Source organism: Acanthisitta chloris, unplaced genomic scaffold (genome assembly GCF_000695815.1).
Source record: "Acanthisitta chloris isolate BGI_N310 unplaced genomic scaffold, ASM69581v1 scaffold7288, whole genome shotgun sequence".
Taxonomy (NCBI): domain Eukaryota; kingdom Metazoa; phylum Chordata; class Aves; order Passeriformes; family Acanthisittidae; genus Acanthisitta; species Acanthisitta chloris.
This window is the reverse complement of record NW_008686411.1, coordinates 53,809-72,817: the sequence shown is the minus strand read 5'-3', so window position 1 is coordinate 72,817 and position 19,009 is coordinate 53,809. Positions and strand designations below refer to the sequence as shown.

Below are 19,009 nucleotides of genomic sequence, written 5' to 3'. Positions count from 1 at the left end.
TTTGTCTCAGACTGCTTTCTCAGTAACTCTGTGCTTCTTCAGAAAATAACTTCAGTATGAAACTAACTCTTGGAAAGTTTTCCCAGGAGACACTTAAAGAAGTTTTCTGGCACAGCCAGAAATTTACCATATGGGCCAGCCCAGCTCTCCCTGAACGCAGCAGGAGTTTGGTCACTGTAATCACTAAAGTCAGGCTGGTATCTGAACATGGAATTTTCTTTGGATAATTTATGGAAACCTTAGATGTGAAATATAATCTGTTTCCTTTTACAGGACCCAACTGCACAGCAAGTTTACATGAAGGACAAACAGCACAGAGAACAAAGAGGCCAACGGAGAGTGCTGAAGCAAGGCTGGAGAACCATTTCGATGACAAAGACTGCAATCACTTTCACAGAAGTCACAAGACGTTATGCTTTGCATTACTTCTGAGTTGTAGCTTCTCACAGCTCTTCTCCCTGTTCAGAAAGGTTAGTTAACATTAGTTAATGAACTTCTGAGAGCTGACCAATGAAACAGCTTCAAAAAGAAAATATTTTTAAAGGATGCACTAAACTCTGATGCAGACCTCATCACACACCGCAAAATACTTCTCAGAGCTGACATTTAAACCTAGGAATTCATCTTTTTTTCTTCACCCAGAACACCTCAATATATTCAGGCAAATGCTTGGTGAAAGACATACTTTCATAGACTCCATCTCAACTGTTAGACCCAATTTGTTCACAAACCTCAGTCAAACATTTTGGAAGAGATTTTGCCCCTACTTACATAACAAAGGAATTTGGATGCTTTACCTAGCAGGTTACTGGCTATAAGATTTAAGAGCAAAGTCTCTCAAACCTGACGTTTTCTCTTGCTATCACATTTGGGAGCTTCAGCTTCCTGAATCTGAGACTGCTTTCCTCACCTAGCTCCTGCTCCTGTATTTTATTCTTCTGTTCCCTGAAGGGTTGCTACAGAGCCAAACAGACTAGAAGCCTGAAAAATCATATTAAATTCAAAAACATCAATGCATGGTAATTGCTCACAGAACAAACTTTTGCAAAGTTTATTTCCCATAGTGTTTGGTTTTGTTTTGAAGTTTTTTGTTCCAACAAAGCACCTTGCGATTTCTTTTTCATTAATAGCATTTTCAACTGAAATTATATTCAGTTTCATTCATAAATGTGATCTTCATCTAGCTAGAAAGCAGCACACATATTTGACTGTCTTCTGCATTGTGCTTAAACAAACCAACATGAAAAAAATTGCCTATACAACTTTTTTATGCCTTATCTCAAACCAAGCCTGAATCCTTAATAATGTTCCAGCTAGTTGATATAATGAAAACCTAGTATTTTCTCCAGCAGCTTGTAATCTTTCCTTGCTTTTCATTTTGCTCAAGAGCTTTGTACATTGTTGCATTTCTCTAAAACACACTCCACACAAACGAATAAAGCACAATACACTCCAAACAAAGCAATAAAACACAACCCCAAACCCCCAAAAAACCCCAAACAAAACAAAACAAAAAAGCCAAAAAAACCCAACAAATTTGTTTTTTCGATGTACATCTCTTTTGGATAACTACAGAAATCAAAACACTGGCATTTTTTCTAGTGAAGGATTCTTAGTTTAAACCAGAAACAGATGTAAAAGTGACTTGAGAAAGAATTATTAACTTGGTAAGTGAACCACAGTGAAGTTCCTGCTTCATTTTGGTAGTTTTGGGAACATGTTGAACCAGACTGAAGCCAATTTCTACCAGCTGGCAACTAAGGTATCACAATTCACACCAGCTGAGGAACCAACCCATTAGGACAATAAACATATATATCTGAGGAAATACTACCATTTGTTAGAAAATTGGGCATGCCAATGTCCAAAAACGCTGCAATTTAATGACAAAAAGAGTCAACTTCAGTTCAGTGTGACTTTCTCTTCACTAAATTTGTCCATTTCCACAAAAAGAAACTTTCTTTTAAACTTCTGAATAATTAATTCACATTTGAAATGATTGACACTTACTAGGTTCATAGTAATCCACTACAGTCACTGAGGCATCTTGGATATTTGCCACTTTGAAGTCTCTCACAGCTGGAATATCCACACAAACCTGTGTTTCATTTAACTAGAAAAACAGAAGAGAAACATCCTGAGAACCCTGGTGCTGGTGGCTTTGTGGAAGAGGTAAGGACCTTCTGCTCAGTGGCAGTCCATTTCTAAAGACTTGGAGTAAGGATACATATAAAGATGCTTATGTCATTTGTAGTCATTTTGCTCAAATTACAGACTCCTTGAAATATCTGCCATATGTTTTTTAAGATGCCTAATTTAGAAACCCCTTACAAATACAACAGAGTTGTACCTATCCAATCAGTCTCACAAAAAAACAGTGGAACTATTAATTCCATGTAAATAGCAGAAGTTGATTTCCTCAAAGAGTGCAATCCTAATGTCTTTGCAAAAAGTTAAGCCAAATAATGTCAGAGTCAAGATTAACATCACTACAAACACATTTCTTTGTTATTTTCAACTTACAGAGTCTAAGTATAGGTTGACTCTTCCATTGTCTTTTTCCATCTTCTTAACTGTATTGTCTAATGGAACAAAATCTGGTGACACAGAGAAACCACTGAGTAAGTCAACCTCCATGAGGACCATGCCACTACTGGGAGCTGTGCCAGAACCAAAGTACCTTTTCAAAACAGAGAGACAAAGAAACTTTTAGTAGAAATGCAGTAGCCCATTCTCCAAAGAAAATGCTTGATCTTTAAATCCCAACTATAGAAGTAATAATACTTAAGAATACTTAGGAAACAAATGAAACAAAATGCCAGCAAGAAAATTTCTAACGATAAAGAGATAATAATTGATTTCTCTATTATTTTGCCTGTTAATTTCAACCACATATGCAAAAGCAGATTTAGCACTGAGGAGACTACAGTACATAAATCATATGAGAGACCACACTGACACCACGAGGAACTTTATACCGGCATCCAAGTGCAAGCTTACATCACAAATATACAGAAAATATTGCAATTAAACACATCTTTCAAAAGAAGTAATTTTAAAACTGCTGTAGGACTTCTTGTACTGAAATATACACATTTGCTCTTATGGATGCATTTTTTTTGCTTTTACTCATTTTAGAGGGTAAAATACAGGTATACATACAAAGAAAGTCTCCCGAACCTTTTCATATTTCCTTCACAGAGATTAACGTTTCCACTAACATGATCAGATTATTTCTCATAGTTTCACTTTTAGAATGCATAGCCAAGTTATTAATCCAGATTTGGAAAAAAAGATTTAATAGGTTAAGTTCCTTCTTTTTTTCCTAAATAATGCCTATTATTGCATCTTCTTCCAATGTGAAAAGCTGATGCTGGACTAAAGACGTTTGCTCTGTTGAGAAAGGAATATGCTCTATAGTATTACATACTATGGTACACAACAGATGTATATCAAAATATATTTATGGTGCTCTGTGCTACAAGTGATACCTAAATGACCTGCAGAAGATTGCACTGCTTTAAACAAAGCAGGTGGCAGAAGAGTTTCCCCTACCTTAGCATGGAGAGTAAGTTATTATTGTTACACTAGAATAGAAGTTTCTGCAATTCTCAATTTGAAGGTCTGACAGTAGTTGAAAGAAATTATTTCTTTGTAGAGCTGATTTTTTTTTTAAAAAAAGGGGGCTGGGGGGAAAGGGAAGAGTTGCTTTCAAAGCAATGCTGTTAAGCCTGGCAGCATGGCTGATTGAACACAGATACGACTTTGAAAGAAATACAGCACAACTGCTGACTTCAGTTGGCTCATGAGATTAGAACCAAATGAAACCATCTGTTGGATGATGTGCTGTGCCAAAGGAGCTGCTATTGAAAACAAATAACTGAATTGGAACTGGATGTAATCATTTCTGCATAATTACCAATAAGAGGAGAGTAAAATACCCAAACTGTCTAGCCAGCCTGGAGTGCTACTAAAATACCAACAGGTAACCAAACCAGCTTGATATTGCCAAGGAGTGAATTAGGTATATCCCTAGAAGTTATGAGAATCTGGCTCTCTTAACAAGGGAGAGAGGCAGCCTTGAGAGTGGGTTGTGGCATTGTCTCTTCACTCCATGGTATCTTAAAAAAAGAAAAAAAAAAAAAAAAACCCACAAAAATCAGCATGCAAGAATGACCAGTGAGAAAGACTTGAAACTTGCACCTGAAGAAAACTAAGAATGTTTTTAGTTGAACTTTGTTTCAGCTCTTCAGCAATATGAGATCAGGGTGAGAACCACTCATAGATGATGCAAAGAGGACAGAACAGCACCAAGCTAGCACAGACAGAAAGCATAAAAAAGAGAGTGAGTAGAACCATGAGTGACCAGTTTCCCATGTCTGTAAATGGCATGCAGGCAATAAGACTAAGAAGAAAGTGGCAGCCCTAGGTATGTGCTTTCCAGACAGTGAGTTAGCTCCTCTGACCAAGAGCCACTTCAATCTGAATGAGACATCATCTGCTCCAGAGTCATAAATGATACCCAGTTAAGATGATCATGGCCAACCACTATCAAGCTAGTTGAAAGAAGGTGAATATTCTGCAGATTAAAGAAAGAAGAATTGCGGAGTTGGAGCCTGCAGTACTTGACTGTATATCCACAGCTAAATGCATATCCACAACTAGACTATATATATTTGTCTCCTTTGGTTTCTCTACTAGAAAGCTGCATCATGGTGTAAAGATCATAAGTAGACCAACTGTGAACTAATTCAGGAATTTAATATAGATAAGGTATATATTACATACAACTTACATAGGAAAAAAGAGGAGGATGACAACTAAGCTGTCAAACTAAGCAACCAAAGATGAAGTCTCAGCCTAAAGAATAGAAACACAGACTTACTAGAACTTGCACCAGTCCACTTCCCATGATAAGAGTTGATGATCAAAATACTCCCAAAATCTCTTGAGGAAGTTTTATAATGCCACTTGATTTCCCCCAATCCTTTGAATACTCTGCAATTAAAGCATCATCACCCTAGAGCCTTCTCAGAGAGATGAAGCCTTTCCTGTCAGTCCTGAGCCAAAGGTCTTAGCTACAGAAACAGATTGCTCAGACAAGACGGCTCAGACCCGTCATGTAAGGATGCCTCTGGTACCCCCTTCCATGTCAGGAGTTTATACTAGACTTTAGAAAGCTGTTGACACTTCATGAAAAAAAAGGTTGAAAGAGAACAAGCCCATTTTATTTCAAGAGCTCTCATGTATTCTGGTATCCCAGCCCACCATCTGTGTCACTTGAACTGATACCAGAAACACACATAAACAGAGTTCTGGCTTTATGCCTGTTGGCTATTTCCCAAATTAAATCAATCCTGTGTACTGAAATCATATTCCCTATAGCTCATTATTTGTATGATGGTGTCACCTAGAGGCTCCATCTCCAGTCACAGCTCCCTTGTGGTCAGCAGAGTGTAAAAATAATTCTTGGCATACAGTGTTCAAAGTTTAAATAAATAGTAAAAAGAGGATGTGGATGAAAGGAATGTAAAAGTAATCAGAGTGGTTCAGGTGGTACTTTGCAAATCTTGCATTTACAAGGAACCCATTATAATGTCACTAGAAGAAACCAGTGTTTCTACAGGAAGTATTCAAACAGATGAAATCCTAAAATATAAAGAATGTAGACATCCCAACATCCTTGTAGATAATTACAGAATCACTGACTTTGGAAAATACCTGAGACCATCTAGTCCAACCTATAACCTAACACCCCCAATAAAAGATAGAAGATAAAATCAAATACGTATATAGATACAATGCCCTTGAGGGTTTTCTATGAGATATGCAGTATTCTAACTACAACAGGAAATGCATACTGAAGAAGCTGTCAGAAAACAAACCCCTTAATATATTCCTTTTAGAAACATGTAGAAACATTTTCACAGCAAGTAAAACTGAGGCAGCAAAACAGCCAAAGAAACGACTTGGTTCAATGACTGGCTGACCTAGGACTATGCAATATGACTGTTCAATGTCACCTGTTCTCATCAGATCCAAATTCTATCCAGGTAATATCTGGTGGCTGTTCAGTGGTCTCTGAGATGATACTTCAGCAGTCTCAGCTCAATTCTTATTAGATGATTACTAAACAAGAAGCATCCCCCCAGATGCACACACACACTCCCATGTGTGTCCCAACTCCACACTGCCCCTGATTCAGCTGAAAGAACAGAATGATCTTGGCTAGAAAACTTACCACCTCTTTCAAATCTAGAATAATGCTTACATTGTATTCTATCACCAAATTCATAACTAATGGTAAATGAAAGACCACAAAGATACTTGCACAAGAAGGCAAAACCACAGTTGAATTTGTCATTATGTAAATATAGATTTTGACACTTGCCAAAATTGTTCTGAGCAAAGTTTATTAATAGAGATGAACAAAGAATGATTAATTTATTTCATGGTATTTTCAGCACTTCAGAACTTGTTTCTCTCTTTAAAAAAATAAATAAAAATAAAAGATAAAAGAAAAGAAGTATCTACTTCTAGATCAAAAGCAAAGGTAAGAGTAATGGGCAGTTGTCACAGTTTGTTACTAGAAGTTAGAAAACAGAAGATATGGGATCAATTTTCAAGTCTCTTCACAGCCCTCCATATAGCTCAGAAGCACTTGCACCAGAGAAGCCTTTTGACTTAATTTTTTTATTTCACACAAACTATTCCACGTACCTCTAACATTTAGGGTACCACCCTCTGTAATCATCCCAGTTTAAAAAAAAAAATAACCTGGCCAGCAAGGTGACTTATGAATGACTTATGAATTGCTTCTTACTTTAACTGTTGATATTTTTACAAAGTAAATATTTTATTCCCTTTAGTTGTATGTTTACATCCCATACATTAGTAAATTCATACAAACAAATGGATAATTTAGTTCATTTAAAACAATTTACAAGCTGTGTAGAAAAATATGTATAAGAAATGCTCCAACTGATTTACCTACCTTGTGCATACATTCAAGGTCAAATGGTTTTTATCATCTTTGTCATCCTTTACATCAACATTCAAGTCAAAGGCTTCTTGCTTTTGGACAGATCTGAGACTCTGATCAGTGTGTTTTGTGTTGTACATAACATTGAGCTGTGGATTGCAAGTACAGACATTAGATGACATATGTAAAGCAAATCTGTGTGGTTAAAACACTAAGTTTCTAACAGTGTAATGCCAGAGGAGCACTCACATGAGACAAGATACATGGACTTGTATTTGACAGTTGTACACGTGAGGTCCATAGGAATTCTCTGAAAGAAATATCCTTTCTGAACACTTCGTAATGCAGCAGAACCAATGCAATTAGCTGGACACAAATGAGGTAAACACAAGCGAGCTCTAGGACAACCAACAACTTTCTCCCTAGTAGTTGTCTGCTGGTTTAGAATGTGTGCAGCTACTTCCTGACAGCATGAAATGGGATGAATAAAGGCAAACTTTAGACACCAACACCCACTGGCTTAAAAGAAATAAACTATATATAAAAGCAGAGCAAAAGCAAATACATAGTGTATGTATAGAATATGTCTTCAGTCTTCATGTCACCACATTCATGTACTCAAAACAGATGAGGAATAGCACATTACTCCAGAACAACACAGCTTTCTCGCAGTTAAGTAGTTTTATCATCTAGTTCATCTGTGCAAAGACAAAGCTACAGTTTAAGATGGCACTTAGGGTCTAGTAAACTGTGCATATCAAGTAAACTCAGTATCTGTATTGGAAAACACACTCAAAACTATAATAAAGAGTCAAATTAGTGGACAAATTAGTAAATATGACACACTGAAGAATAGGGTGTTGCTATAAACCCACCAGCTACCTAAAGCAAATGAAAAAATGTGGATAACTGACCTCTGTTTAGTATAAGCTACCTGGATGTTACATGGGGATGTAGCTGGTTAGGAAGATTACCAGCCAAAGGTACCTAAAGAAAGGAGCTGCCAAGGGATTAAGGGCTGTTAAAATATAAGTAGAGAGGGTGGGAATCAGTGTTCACACATGAAAGGAGAAGAATCCTAAAATAATCTGTGCTGGGTGACCAGCATTAAACCTATCAATACACGACCTGATGTGGTAAAGTTTGCTGATTACACTAGTCTGTTTGGGGTAGTAAAGACTAGGATTATTGCAGAGAGTTGCAAAAAGAAAGAATTTTTAGGTACATAATAATGAGCTTTGAGCTGGTACTACCAGATCTGTTTACCATTTAAGAAACGGTAAAATAGATGGAAATTCAGCCATAAACAGGTATGCTGGAAGAAGGACATACATTGTAAAGGTGAACAGAATGACAACTTGCATGGGAAAGTTGAACACAAAGAAATTTTTTCATGCAGTGAAAGTTTAAATTGCAAAATTCCTTCCCACAAGATGGTGCAGATATTAAACTGTACAAGTATACAAGGGTGAAATAGAGAACTTAATGGAATCAGAATTTTCTAAGCCCACAGAAACTGAGTCTAGCTGAAGGTTTTGAATAACACATGGTAAGAGGTGGAAGACAGTCAGGTAATATATTAGATGTATTTATTTTCTTAGACTCTCTCATGAGCATCTACCTCTAGCTGCTGTGGAGAACAGGACACTGGGTTAAGACTGAGCTTTGCCCTGACCCAACACAGTTCTTATGCCTTCTCTTCAAATACAAGAACTAGGAGAGCAGATTCAAGACAAGAAAGAGGTACTGGTTCTTCATACAATATGTCACTAGCTGCAGAACTACCTGCTGCAAGAAAGTGTGGCTGTACAAAATCAGAAATATTTTTAAATTTACATGATTATTGAAGAAAAAAATTTATCAAGAAAATATCTACCAAGCCAGAAAGAGTACAAAGTGATGACCTGTGGATTGGGAAGGCCCTGTGTTGCAAACTGGTGAAGGGCAAGAGGGTATACTAGTGAGTTATCACTTCTTGCTTGCCATTGACTGCAACTCTCTAAGTGCAACTATCCAGTCAATTCCTTATTCACCAAGTGGTCCATCCATCAAATCCATGATTCTCCAGTTTAGAGACAAGGATGTGCAGGACAGTGTCAAATGTTTTGCATAAGCCCAGGTAGATGACAGCAGTTGCTCTTCCCTCATCCACCAATGCTGTAACCCTGTCATAGAAGGCCTAAACATTTGTCAGGCACAGTTAGCCCTTAGTGAAGCCGTGTTGGCTGTCACCAATCACTGCCTTAATTTCCATGTGCATAGTTTCCAGGAGGATCTGCTCCATGATCTTGCCAGGAATCAATGCAAGACTGACTGGCCTGTAGTTCCATGGGTCTTTTTTCCCCATTTTAAAAATAGGTGTTATATTTCCTCTTTTCTAGTCAGTGGGAACTTCACCAGACTGCCACAACAATAATCATTATCTCTTCCCTCTGTCATCTAGATAAACACATAGCAGGGTGAGGGAGTGGTTCTACTTTCATTTTGGTACAAAAATAAGCAGAAAGTGGCTCAAATAACTCCCCTTGCAAGACCCCAACATGCATTTTGTTTGGCTAAAGAAAAGGCAATGAGGAGTGCTTCTGGAAAATTGTAATTCCTTTACAACAGTTTCAGGCAGCAAATGGCAAACTGTCAGTCCAAATTTACAGGTATGACAGTGACTTGTCCAAGTTATAGGTTAGCAAGTCAGTTATAGGCTAGCAGGTGTGTGCAAACACAGGAGTCTTTAATTTATGAGTTTTGCTTTTGTTGTTGTCTCTTCACTCCTTGATATGAAAGTTATGCTCTTTCTTTCCATCTACACACACAGTTCCCCTTGCCCTGCCCAGCATTGCTGAATTTAGCATGCTGTGTGAGTAAAGAGTCAATTCTGTACAGGCACTCAGGACAATCATGGTGCAACAGCGAAGATTTATCATATATAACTGCTCCACAGGAGAAGACCGTACCAAGGATGCAGCCAACCTACAAAACTTGCCAGTTAAAGGCATGCAAAAACGTTGGTAAAGACTAGCTGGCAATGCCTCAACAATCTGTCATCACAGAAACAAAGCTGTTTTAACTTTTGCCAGAAAAAGCTAATGAATGGGAATTTACTGCCAATGCAGGATGTCTGAAACCATGTACTGAACAGGTCAATCAGCTAGTATTTTCATGGAATAAGTTACTGCTATTACAGTCTGACTTTCCTTTCATGATTTCTCATGACAATGAAGGGAAACTTTTTCACAACACAGAGTTTAATTAAAGCCTTCTTCTTTATACACTTTTACCTTGAGGACAGAAGGCTATTATACAGAAACTAGCAGTAAATCAACAAAATGAGCAACTGCATTTCTTAACTCTTTTAAGAACCAGCTGCCAAAGCTAAAGGCAGAACTGGTCCAGTCTTGTCATACTGCAACCCATTCTGGTGAGAGGCCCAAGAAGAGAAGACTAAAAACTAGTCTTCTGCATGAGAATGATGCTTGTACCAGTAGGTTACCCTATCAACTGCACTATGCTTCAAAAAATGACACATTTATAATGCCCTAGTCAAAGTCTCTTGCCCTATCCTTTTCCTTCTTCAACTAACAGCACATATGAGCTTGACTGAGGGTATGAAATCAGTGAAATCATCTCCAATAATTTTCTGTCCCTTTCAGTATTTAGTATCCACTCGAACTGTAACGAAGAAATACGTGTGCATTTCATCATGTACTTTTCTCAGTACCATCACACTAAATAACATTCAGTCCCTTGCCTAAGTCTGGTAAAAATACACTGAGTGGAAAAAACAAGCAGTGCTTTTCAGTAATGAGTAACAGGGGATTCTCAGGTTTTATTCTCACTTCTTCTCTATATATGGTCAGGAGATCTTGTTCACGTATCCACTTTGCCCTTATCCACCCTTGCTGAACCTGCCCACCCTCCCCTTGTTTCTGGTCCTCAATTTCAGTGGCATTTTCCTTCCTTCCAGGAGGCACAGGCCATGCCAATTTTTTGAGGCTTGTGTCAAGACCAGTTCACAGTGGTTCCAGACAGCAGAGAGGTGTTTCTTCCAAGACTTTCAGCAGGCAACCTAGGGAAAATTGCTTCTTTGACTTCTTTCTCTAGAGAGTGCCTTTCATACACCTTAACCTATCCTCTCTTCCCTCTTGCAGAGTCGAGGTCTTAGGTCATCCATGGTATATGCCCACACAATGAAGAGATAAGCTAGGAGACTTGGTTGACAGCAGGACCACAAAGCTACATGTAAAAGTCTGCTTATGCAATTTGCTCTCCAAAATACATTTTATGAGATCCCACAGGGTCAAGAGTTAATGCACTGCCAACATGCACACACAGACAGTGAGATTTCATCAAAGAAATAACTTTTTTTCCTAAGAATCCATTCTGTTGGGAAACCAAACATTTCCATTAATGGACCAAATCTTCTGGTTTGTGATATTTAAATGAATTACTGTTTTGACACGCTACATTTGGCCAGAAATTCAAATCCCAGAACAGTGAATCTCACCACTGTTCTTTGGCGGGCCAAGACAATGAAACCCAGCTGAAGAAATGTGATCACAGTGTCATATGCTATCTGATTTATTAAATGCGACCCAGATCTAGCTTGTGTCTGGGAAAGAAAAGAAATCTCAGTCAAATGGCCTCAGTTCTCTTTCTTTTAGAATACTAGACCTGCCAAAGGAAGCAAAAGGAAAGAACTGATCCCAGCAAAGACAAGGTTTTGGAGAAGCTACTCCAGGGTGTTAAGTACAACATTTTGAATCAAGTCACGGCATCTCTGACTCAAAGCTTCAGGAAAAGAGGCAACAGCATAGTGACCTAAATTAAGAAGGCAATGTGGCCTTGGTTCCTGAGCATCAGTTATTTGGGAGAACATTTCTACATTCATACAACAAAGCAGGAACTTAATCTCTGGTGCTATAAATCCCCAAGGAGTGGTCCCACCACAGAGTCAACTACTGGCTATTTTGGGTGGAAGACTTCTGCTCAGTCTTCACCAGACATGCTGGTTTGGATGTGAAATTTTCCTGCTGGCAATAACATAATTGGAACAAATGTATTTCCACAAAAAGGTATTAATTTCAACAAACCAGTGTTTTCCAGCAAGAAACAATTTGCTGAAAAGTTTTTGATCAGCTCGCCTGACAAATTAGTTGACTTAATATCAGGGAGTATTTCTCAACAATGATTAAAGTTAAGTAGTCTTAACTGTTCTGGAGCCCCCACTTTGTTACATTCCACATACAAACACACACACAGAAACCACAGATGTGTGAACACAGTCCCACTGAGATGTTCGTTCCTATCTTGGCCTGCAAGCCTGAATCTAAATTATCCTCTGAAACTTTTGAACTTTGCTGTAAACCTCATTTGTACTTCTGGGAATTAATAAAGGCAGATTATGATTTATGGTACTGTGTGTTTTGCAGACTGATGGTGAACGAATGAGGTGTATCTCCAGCTGCTGTTCACTGCTGATAGCTGCAAAAGTTTCTTTGAACAGGTCTTTTATCCCAAAGCATATTTACCAACCATCACCATACTTTTTTGTTTCCCACATACATAGGAACACTAAAGTGAAGGTCAGGTTGAGAGGAACCTGAGATGGAATCTGACCTGGCATAAAACTTTGAGACAATTAAAGGCAGCCTGAGTTCATTTTTCCCAAGTATGACCAGAAGGAGTCTAGTAGGAACTCTGTCTGTTTTGCAATTAGGAGTTTATTTGTATACTTCCAATAAAATGAGTCTCATGCTCAGAGACTAATATTTCTGCATTATCCATACCCTTTCAAAAGTCTTCTCTTTCACCTGCATGGTTCTAACCCATTATCATGGATAAGGCAGTGGGGAAGCAAGACCCATTAGTGGCCATATCAAGCAGGATCTAATACTATCTTCTCCTTATATATTTCTTATCGGTCAGGGAAAATCTTGGAGGCAGAATTTCTTCAGAACCTAATCTCTGATATGGGGGAAGAGCAAGTAGCTGAAAAGACTATTTATGGCTTGCTAATTCTAAATACTGTATGCACTGATCATTTGTTTAAATATAAGTAAAGATATTTGAATTTATATTCCAAGACAGTCTTCCAGAGGACAGGGAGAGAGGGGCTCACCATACCTCCCTTCCATTCTGCCATACCCACACTTTTGGTTGATGCTAAGCATCTATTACTGTTTGCAGGATCCTTTGACTCCATTTTTTCATGCTGTTTCAGAACTGTGGAAAAATTGCTGGAGAACCTGACCATAATATTCTCATATTTTTAGGTTTTGACCTTTTATGGCATTCTACCTCAGTAAAAGGAAAAGAACTGATTTGTGTCCTGCCATGGTTTGCCACAGGTTCCCAATAAGGCATTTCTGCCTCTACATACCTGTTTTACTCTGACCTTTGTGTACCACTGCAATCCTTGGTCTTGCAACTACACACTGCATTTCTGCAGAGGACAGGGCTGCCTTGATATGGCTCTGGCCCATAGAAGCGCCCCAAAACTGTCAGTCATCCAGCAGTACTTAAAAGGCTAGGCCATCAATCAGAATCGATCACATGAACATGTCCATTGACGATATTTGGTTCACAGTATTCCTCAGTTAGTAAAATGCCTTGGCACGGATTTAAGACATTTCAGAAGATTGCTCTTATTAACATGTTTTATAAAACTTCTTTAGAGAGAGCATATCTTTAGCAAGAATAACTGCATTGCATACCTGAAAGACAGCAAATCCCATTCCCTCTGCTGACACTGTAATTTTCACTGGTTGTGCAGGGGCAATCTGGAAGAAAGATGAGTAAACCAGTATTGTCAAAGTATTTTCAGTCAGTAGACTTCACAAAAGTATTCCTCACTTTCTACAGTACCTCCTTGGTCTGAAGCACAAAACGGTTTCGAGTGTCAATTGTAAATATTTCTGGCATTTCCAAGGAAGGTGCTGTCACTGTTATATCCATTTCTGTTTTGCCTGCAGTAGTGAGAGCTGCAAATAGACTCAAGGCATGCAGAGCCACCACCGTGTCCTGTTGAGAGAAACAAATCTTTCATTATTAAATAGAAAATGTCTGCACAATGTATAGGCCATGCCTTGGGGAGCTCCTGGTCCCTACACTGACCCATTTGTTGATTATGCTGGAGTCTTCATAAAGCCATCTCCACATCTCTGTTGGGATTCCACTGACATGAAGGTCCCAGCACAGAAGAGAGATGGCAACACAGGACAAAAAGTTAGTTGCTCTGACTTGCAATAGAAAATGAAGTGGAAACCAGCTATGGAAGTTTTCCTCTTATGCAAGGTATCTAGAAGGCCTGACAAGCTGATAGACACAACAGTCAGAATTACACACCACACCGACAGTGAAGAGAAAGCCATGGAGGAAAATAATGATACTGCTACTTTCTAGATTTATTTAGTGATTATGCCTTAAATACTCAGTAGTGCACAGGAGTTATTCAGAGTACCTTGATCTCTGAAGCAAAAAATATAGGTCTGAAAAACTACTATCATTCATTAAAAAAAAAAGACACATGGCAACAATTTCAAAGGGGGTTGAATATTAAGGGTTATTTTAAGTTTTTGTGTTCTATATTTGATCCGAAGGTTTTGTGCAACTGTTTAACCACTGCAGAATACACTTCCAAACACATTATCATATATGTATCTAAAACTCTCTTTTGTTTGTCTTTGTGTATGATTGTAAGCTTAGCTCCCCAGATTTGGAACACACAAGCCAGTTTTTGAACATTTGGTCCAGTACAGTTTATTGAATGAGAATTTAAACATCCACTATTTTCTGGGAAGAAATACAGTAATCAGTTATATGTCTCTAATCATTCACAGGGATTTTTGCTGTTTTTTCAGTTCATTTTACACCTATTTTCATTTTAACCAGTGTGAGTGAAAAAATTGGCCTTGCAGACTTGGCATACAGATGTTTTCTTTATTATTAGGCTGCTTCTAGTAACAAAATTCTAACCTAACGAGTTCATTAATTACAACATGTGACTGTGCCATACCTTCAGGTGCCAGCACGTGCTGACTGTGCACTCTAAATCATAAAAACCCACTCTCTTTCCCATGCCACATCCTTGTCTGAGATGACCTGCTACACTGATTTCTTAAAATCCAGAAAGACCAGCTGATTAGCAGCCACCAAAGTGGCTGATATGCTGAACCATTCCACCTGGGATCCCAACTCCAGTGCTTAACATGATGTGACAGAACAGATGAGACTAACAGACTACAGAAAGATTTAATAGTCTGCACTAAGTACCAGACTTTTTCAGTAGGAGGCCAAAATTCACCCTGAAAGAATGTTTTTGGTTACTCCTTTGGAGAAGACAGTGACAAAGCACCTGAATGACTCTACCCTTACTCTACTTCTATGTCAGTTTCTGATGGAGACTATGGCTTGGAAGTACAGGCTTACAAAACTTCTTTCACATTGAAGTGAATGAATTTACAGTGACCTATCACATCTATATATCTGATCTGTATTACAGACCTAAGGAGCTATAAGATCTTGTTGGAGAATATGTTTTTAATCACCTGAAAGCAGAAATAGCCCTACTCTTACTTAAGTTGTGGAAACCAAGAAATACCTTGAAGCACCTTTTCCAAGTCTTTGCAATAACATTTCTCACATTTACATTTCTTGCCCTAAATTCAGAGAGAGTTCAAGATCTCTAGAAATGCTATCTGCCATTGCTGAAGGTGACTTCAGAGCTCTTCCACATCCTGAAATGACTCTCAGAAGCACAGGCGAAAAACAGAAGGGCAAAGAACCACCTACAGAGGAGATAAACATTCCCTTTGGGTGCTCTAAAGCAGAAGGCATACCCAAGGCTTTTTACCAGGCAACATTCACAGCTGAAGAACAAGGTGCACAACTCAGCATGAAAACACACAGTCTGAAAAGTCAGAGGCTGTGGTTTCAAGCCAGACTCAGAGGCCCTTCTTGGCCAGCAACACAGGCTTTGCAGAACTTGTTACTCTTCCCTACCATTGAAATCAACATTCATGTATGTGCTATTTTTTCATGTGAACATATCCCTCTGTATAAGTGAAATATGTACATTTATGTCCAAACATTAAAAGAATTATAAAGCAAAATATACTGACTGCAAATTCATAGGAAGCTATATCATGCGTATAAATTGCAGTGAATTACCATACCCTAACGTACAAAGCATCACACATGCAGCTGATTACTTTCCTCCTTATTGTTGAACAATATATTAAGTTTCTAATGTAATAAACTCATGGAAGAAACACTCCAAAGATTGTTTTTTTAAAGTAATCTTAGAAGTTAACAAAAAACTGTGGGGTCATTTCCACAAATTAAAAAAGGCATCTAGCGAGACATTGGAGCAATTCTGAAATCAAAATAGTTTAGACTATAGAAGAACAAAAGGATTAAATTCATTTCTTAATTTCACCCTCAGGGGTAAATGGTACATTGCTGGATTTTCGAACTTCCAAGTAAAATGGTTTCTGGAGAATAGAGAAAAGCTTTTTCAACTCATTTACTGCTTCAATCAACCTCTTCAAATAATCAAGAATTAACACATCAGGAACATACTAAGACCTCAGGGGAACCAGGCTGGTTCTTAAGTTGCATTTTACTTAGTAGAACTAATTTCTCTCACATTAATTCCAACCAACATTTGAAAATAATGAAGGATAGTCTGTACAGCTTGGTATCAAGCAGCATAATCAAATGTGACGTTTTACTGTGACCAGCATTTGTACTTAATTTAAAAGCTAGTTTAAACTAATGCAATCCAAAGTACTATCTAATTTTTCTGGATGCCAGCACAGCTAACAAGATGTGGCTTCAATAACATAGAAACCTCCTGGAGATAATGAAGATCTTCCAAATTTCATGGTCCATGAAAAATCTATGCAATAATGAGGACAAAGTATATTATTAAGTTAAGACCAACTGCCAACAGAGGCACTAGGTTAGGCTGCTTCTCTAAAACTTACTCCCCTTAGCTAAAGGCCTAGTTAATCGCCTTTCAGGAGCTGGAAAGAATAGAAAGATGTTTCTCTCCTTGGAAAGAGAGTAAAGACAGATATTTATCATACTTATTTGGAAAATCTGATTAATTGCTTCTCCATGGACATCACTACTTCATCTTAATTTAAGATCTTTTGTTATTAATATTTTATACAATCAAGGTCACCCTCTAGTTCTTTTTTATTAGAGTTGCCAAAAACACTGGCAGTCCAGGTTTAAGATGCCAGTATCACAAAGAATGCAAGCTTGTATGTAACCAAGGCTGTAACAGCAAAACAAAACCCCATAATTATTATGCAAAAAAAAAGTTCTTTTTCTCCTTTTTGTTTTTTTGAATGTACAATGCTTGTTTAGAAGTATAACAAAAACACTTAAGATATTACCTGAGTAGATGAAAATCCCCCCAGGTGATTTCTTTGATGACTTAGCCATTTCATAATAGGGATCCCTTCTGCTAATCTCTCTTGATGGAAGTGGGAGAGCAGAGCATATGCTGCAAGCTCAATATCAATGGATCGTGGCTGCCATGAGTCAGAAATTTCAGAAGCAGGTGTTGTCCAGAAACGAAATTCTCCTGTAAAAGGAACCAATAAAAACCTCAGATTCACAAAATTAAGTCTTTGGATTTCTGGGAAAGACTTAGGGGAAACCTCTTCATTAATGCTTACATATGGGATCTAGCAAGGTTCTATGAAAGTGTTTCAGTGTTTAGGCATGTGTCTCATAAAGGACTGACATAAGCACTTCCTCAACAGTGGCTGAGTCCAGAATCTAAATAGTTACTCCCATTGATTTCAGTGACATTTACAATGATCCTTCTGCTGTCAGCCCAAAGTGCTCACATAAAGGAACCCTTATGAAAAGGTCACCTTGTTGTTCGAGTGCTCCTTCCTCTTCAGCACAGCTGCTCACTAGACACATTCTTGAGTGAAGCCTTCCCAAAAAATTGACTTCTTCCCTTCCCAAAAGTGACCATCCAAATGGTCTAACTCAGTGAACACAGAGGGACATTCAGGAGGCTCCGTTATTAGGCTAGAACATTAATTCCTTTTGATTTTTTCAAGAGGACAGTTACTAGTTTGAGTCAAGCCCTTCCAATTTCTTATACTCTGTATGGTCTGTTCTTCCCCCAGAACAGGAAAAAAAATTCAGCTGTGCTGAACTCCACAGAGGTTAAACATAATGTATGATGGGTCCCCAGAGAAAGTGCAACAGACCTCAGTATTGTCTCACAGAAAGTCCAATACTTCACATGTCTTCATTCCAATACTGGTTCTAACTGTTCCCCAACGCTCTTCTGATCTCTCCAAATCACTTTGGAATAGCTAACTTCATCCATCTCTCTCTCTTTAATCAGGATAATCTTACAAGTCCTCATAATAACACAGAAAAACTGACAAGTCACATTCTTCAATAGCACCATGGTACTCCTATCAGGAACATGGTAACTGACATTGAAAGGCCAAGCTTTGCTGTGAATTGTCATTCTTTTAAGGATACTTTTCATTAAGGCTGTCTTGGAAGTTCTTAGTTTATTCTCTAGATCATACTCAAATCAGATTTGAATTCTATATGCAGCTGTAGATATATGATGGGAATTTTTTAATTTGACAAAAATCCATCCACACCACTCTGTAAGACATTGTGCAATACCTTGGTGTTCTGCTCTCTGGTTTAGCATATTCAGTGCTTCCTTTGCTTTTGCACTTTTTGCCCAGGACAATGCATATGTCACAAGTGCCAAAGTATAATTATCTGATATGCCTTCTTCTAATTTATCTTCTAGAAAGTTTGTAGCAGTCTTGATGGCATAAGCATGCTGGAAATGAAGATCATATTGAAGAATGTACAGCGAATAAAATACATATTGAAATATTAAAATGTAAAAGAAAAAGTTGAATTGAAACAGAAAAATTACTAGTACCAAACAACCACCAAGAAATACTGAAAAATCACTCTCAGTCACAGGCACAAACTTCAAAGGCAAATCTTTTGATGTGGCACTCTTTT

At 38.1% G+C, this 19,009-nt stretch overlaps 1 protein-coding gene across 1 annotated transcript in view; it reads right to left on the bottom strand.

Moving 5' to 3' along the window:
- Positions 1-267: 267 nt before the first annotated feature.
- Positions 268-19,009, bottom strand: part of CD109 (CD109 molecule) — a gene marked incomplete at its 5' end in the record, with an annotated part of 72,499 nt that continues 53,757 nt past the window's right edge. The window contains 8 exon segments of the mRNA XM_009080107.1: positions 268-458; positions 2,011-2,113; positions 2,524-2,680; positions 6,995-7,131; positions 13,693-13,758; positions 13,844-13,999; positions 17,383-17,573; positions 18,653-18,818. Coding sequence (XP_009078355.1) covers positions 268-458; positions 2,011-2,113; positions 2,524-2,680; positions 6,995-7,131; positions 13,693-13,758; positions 13,844-13,999; positions 17,383-17,573; positions 18,653-18,818 — 1,167 coding nt within the window.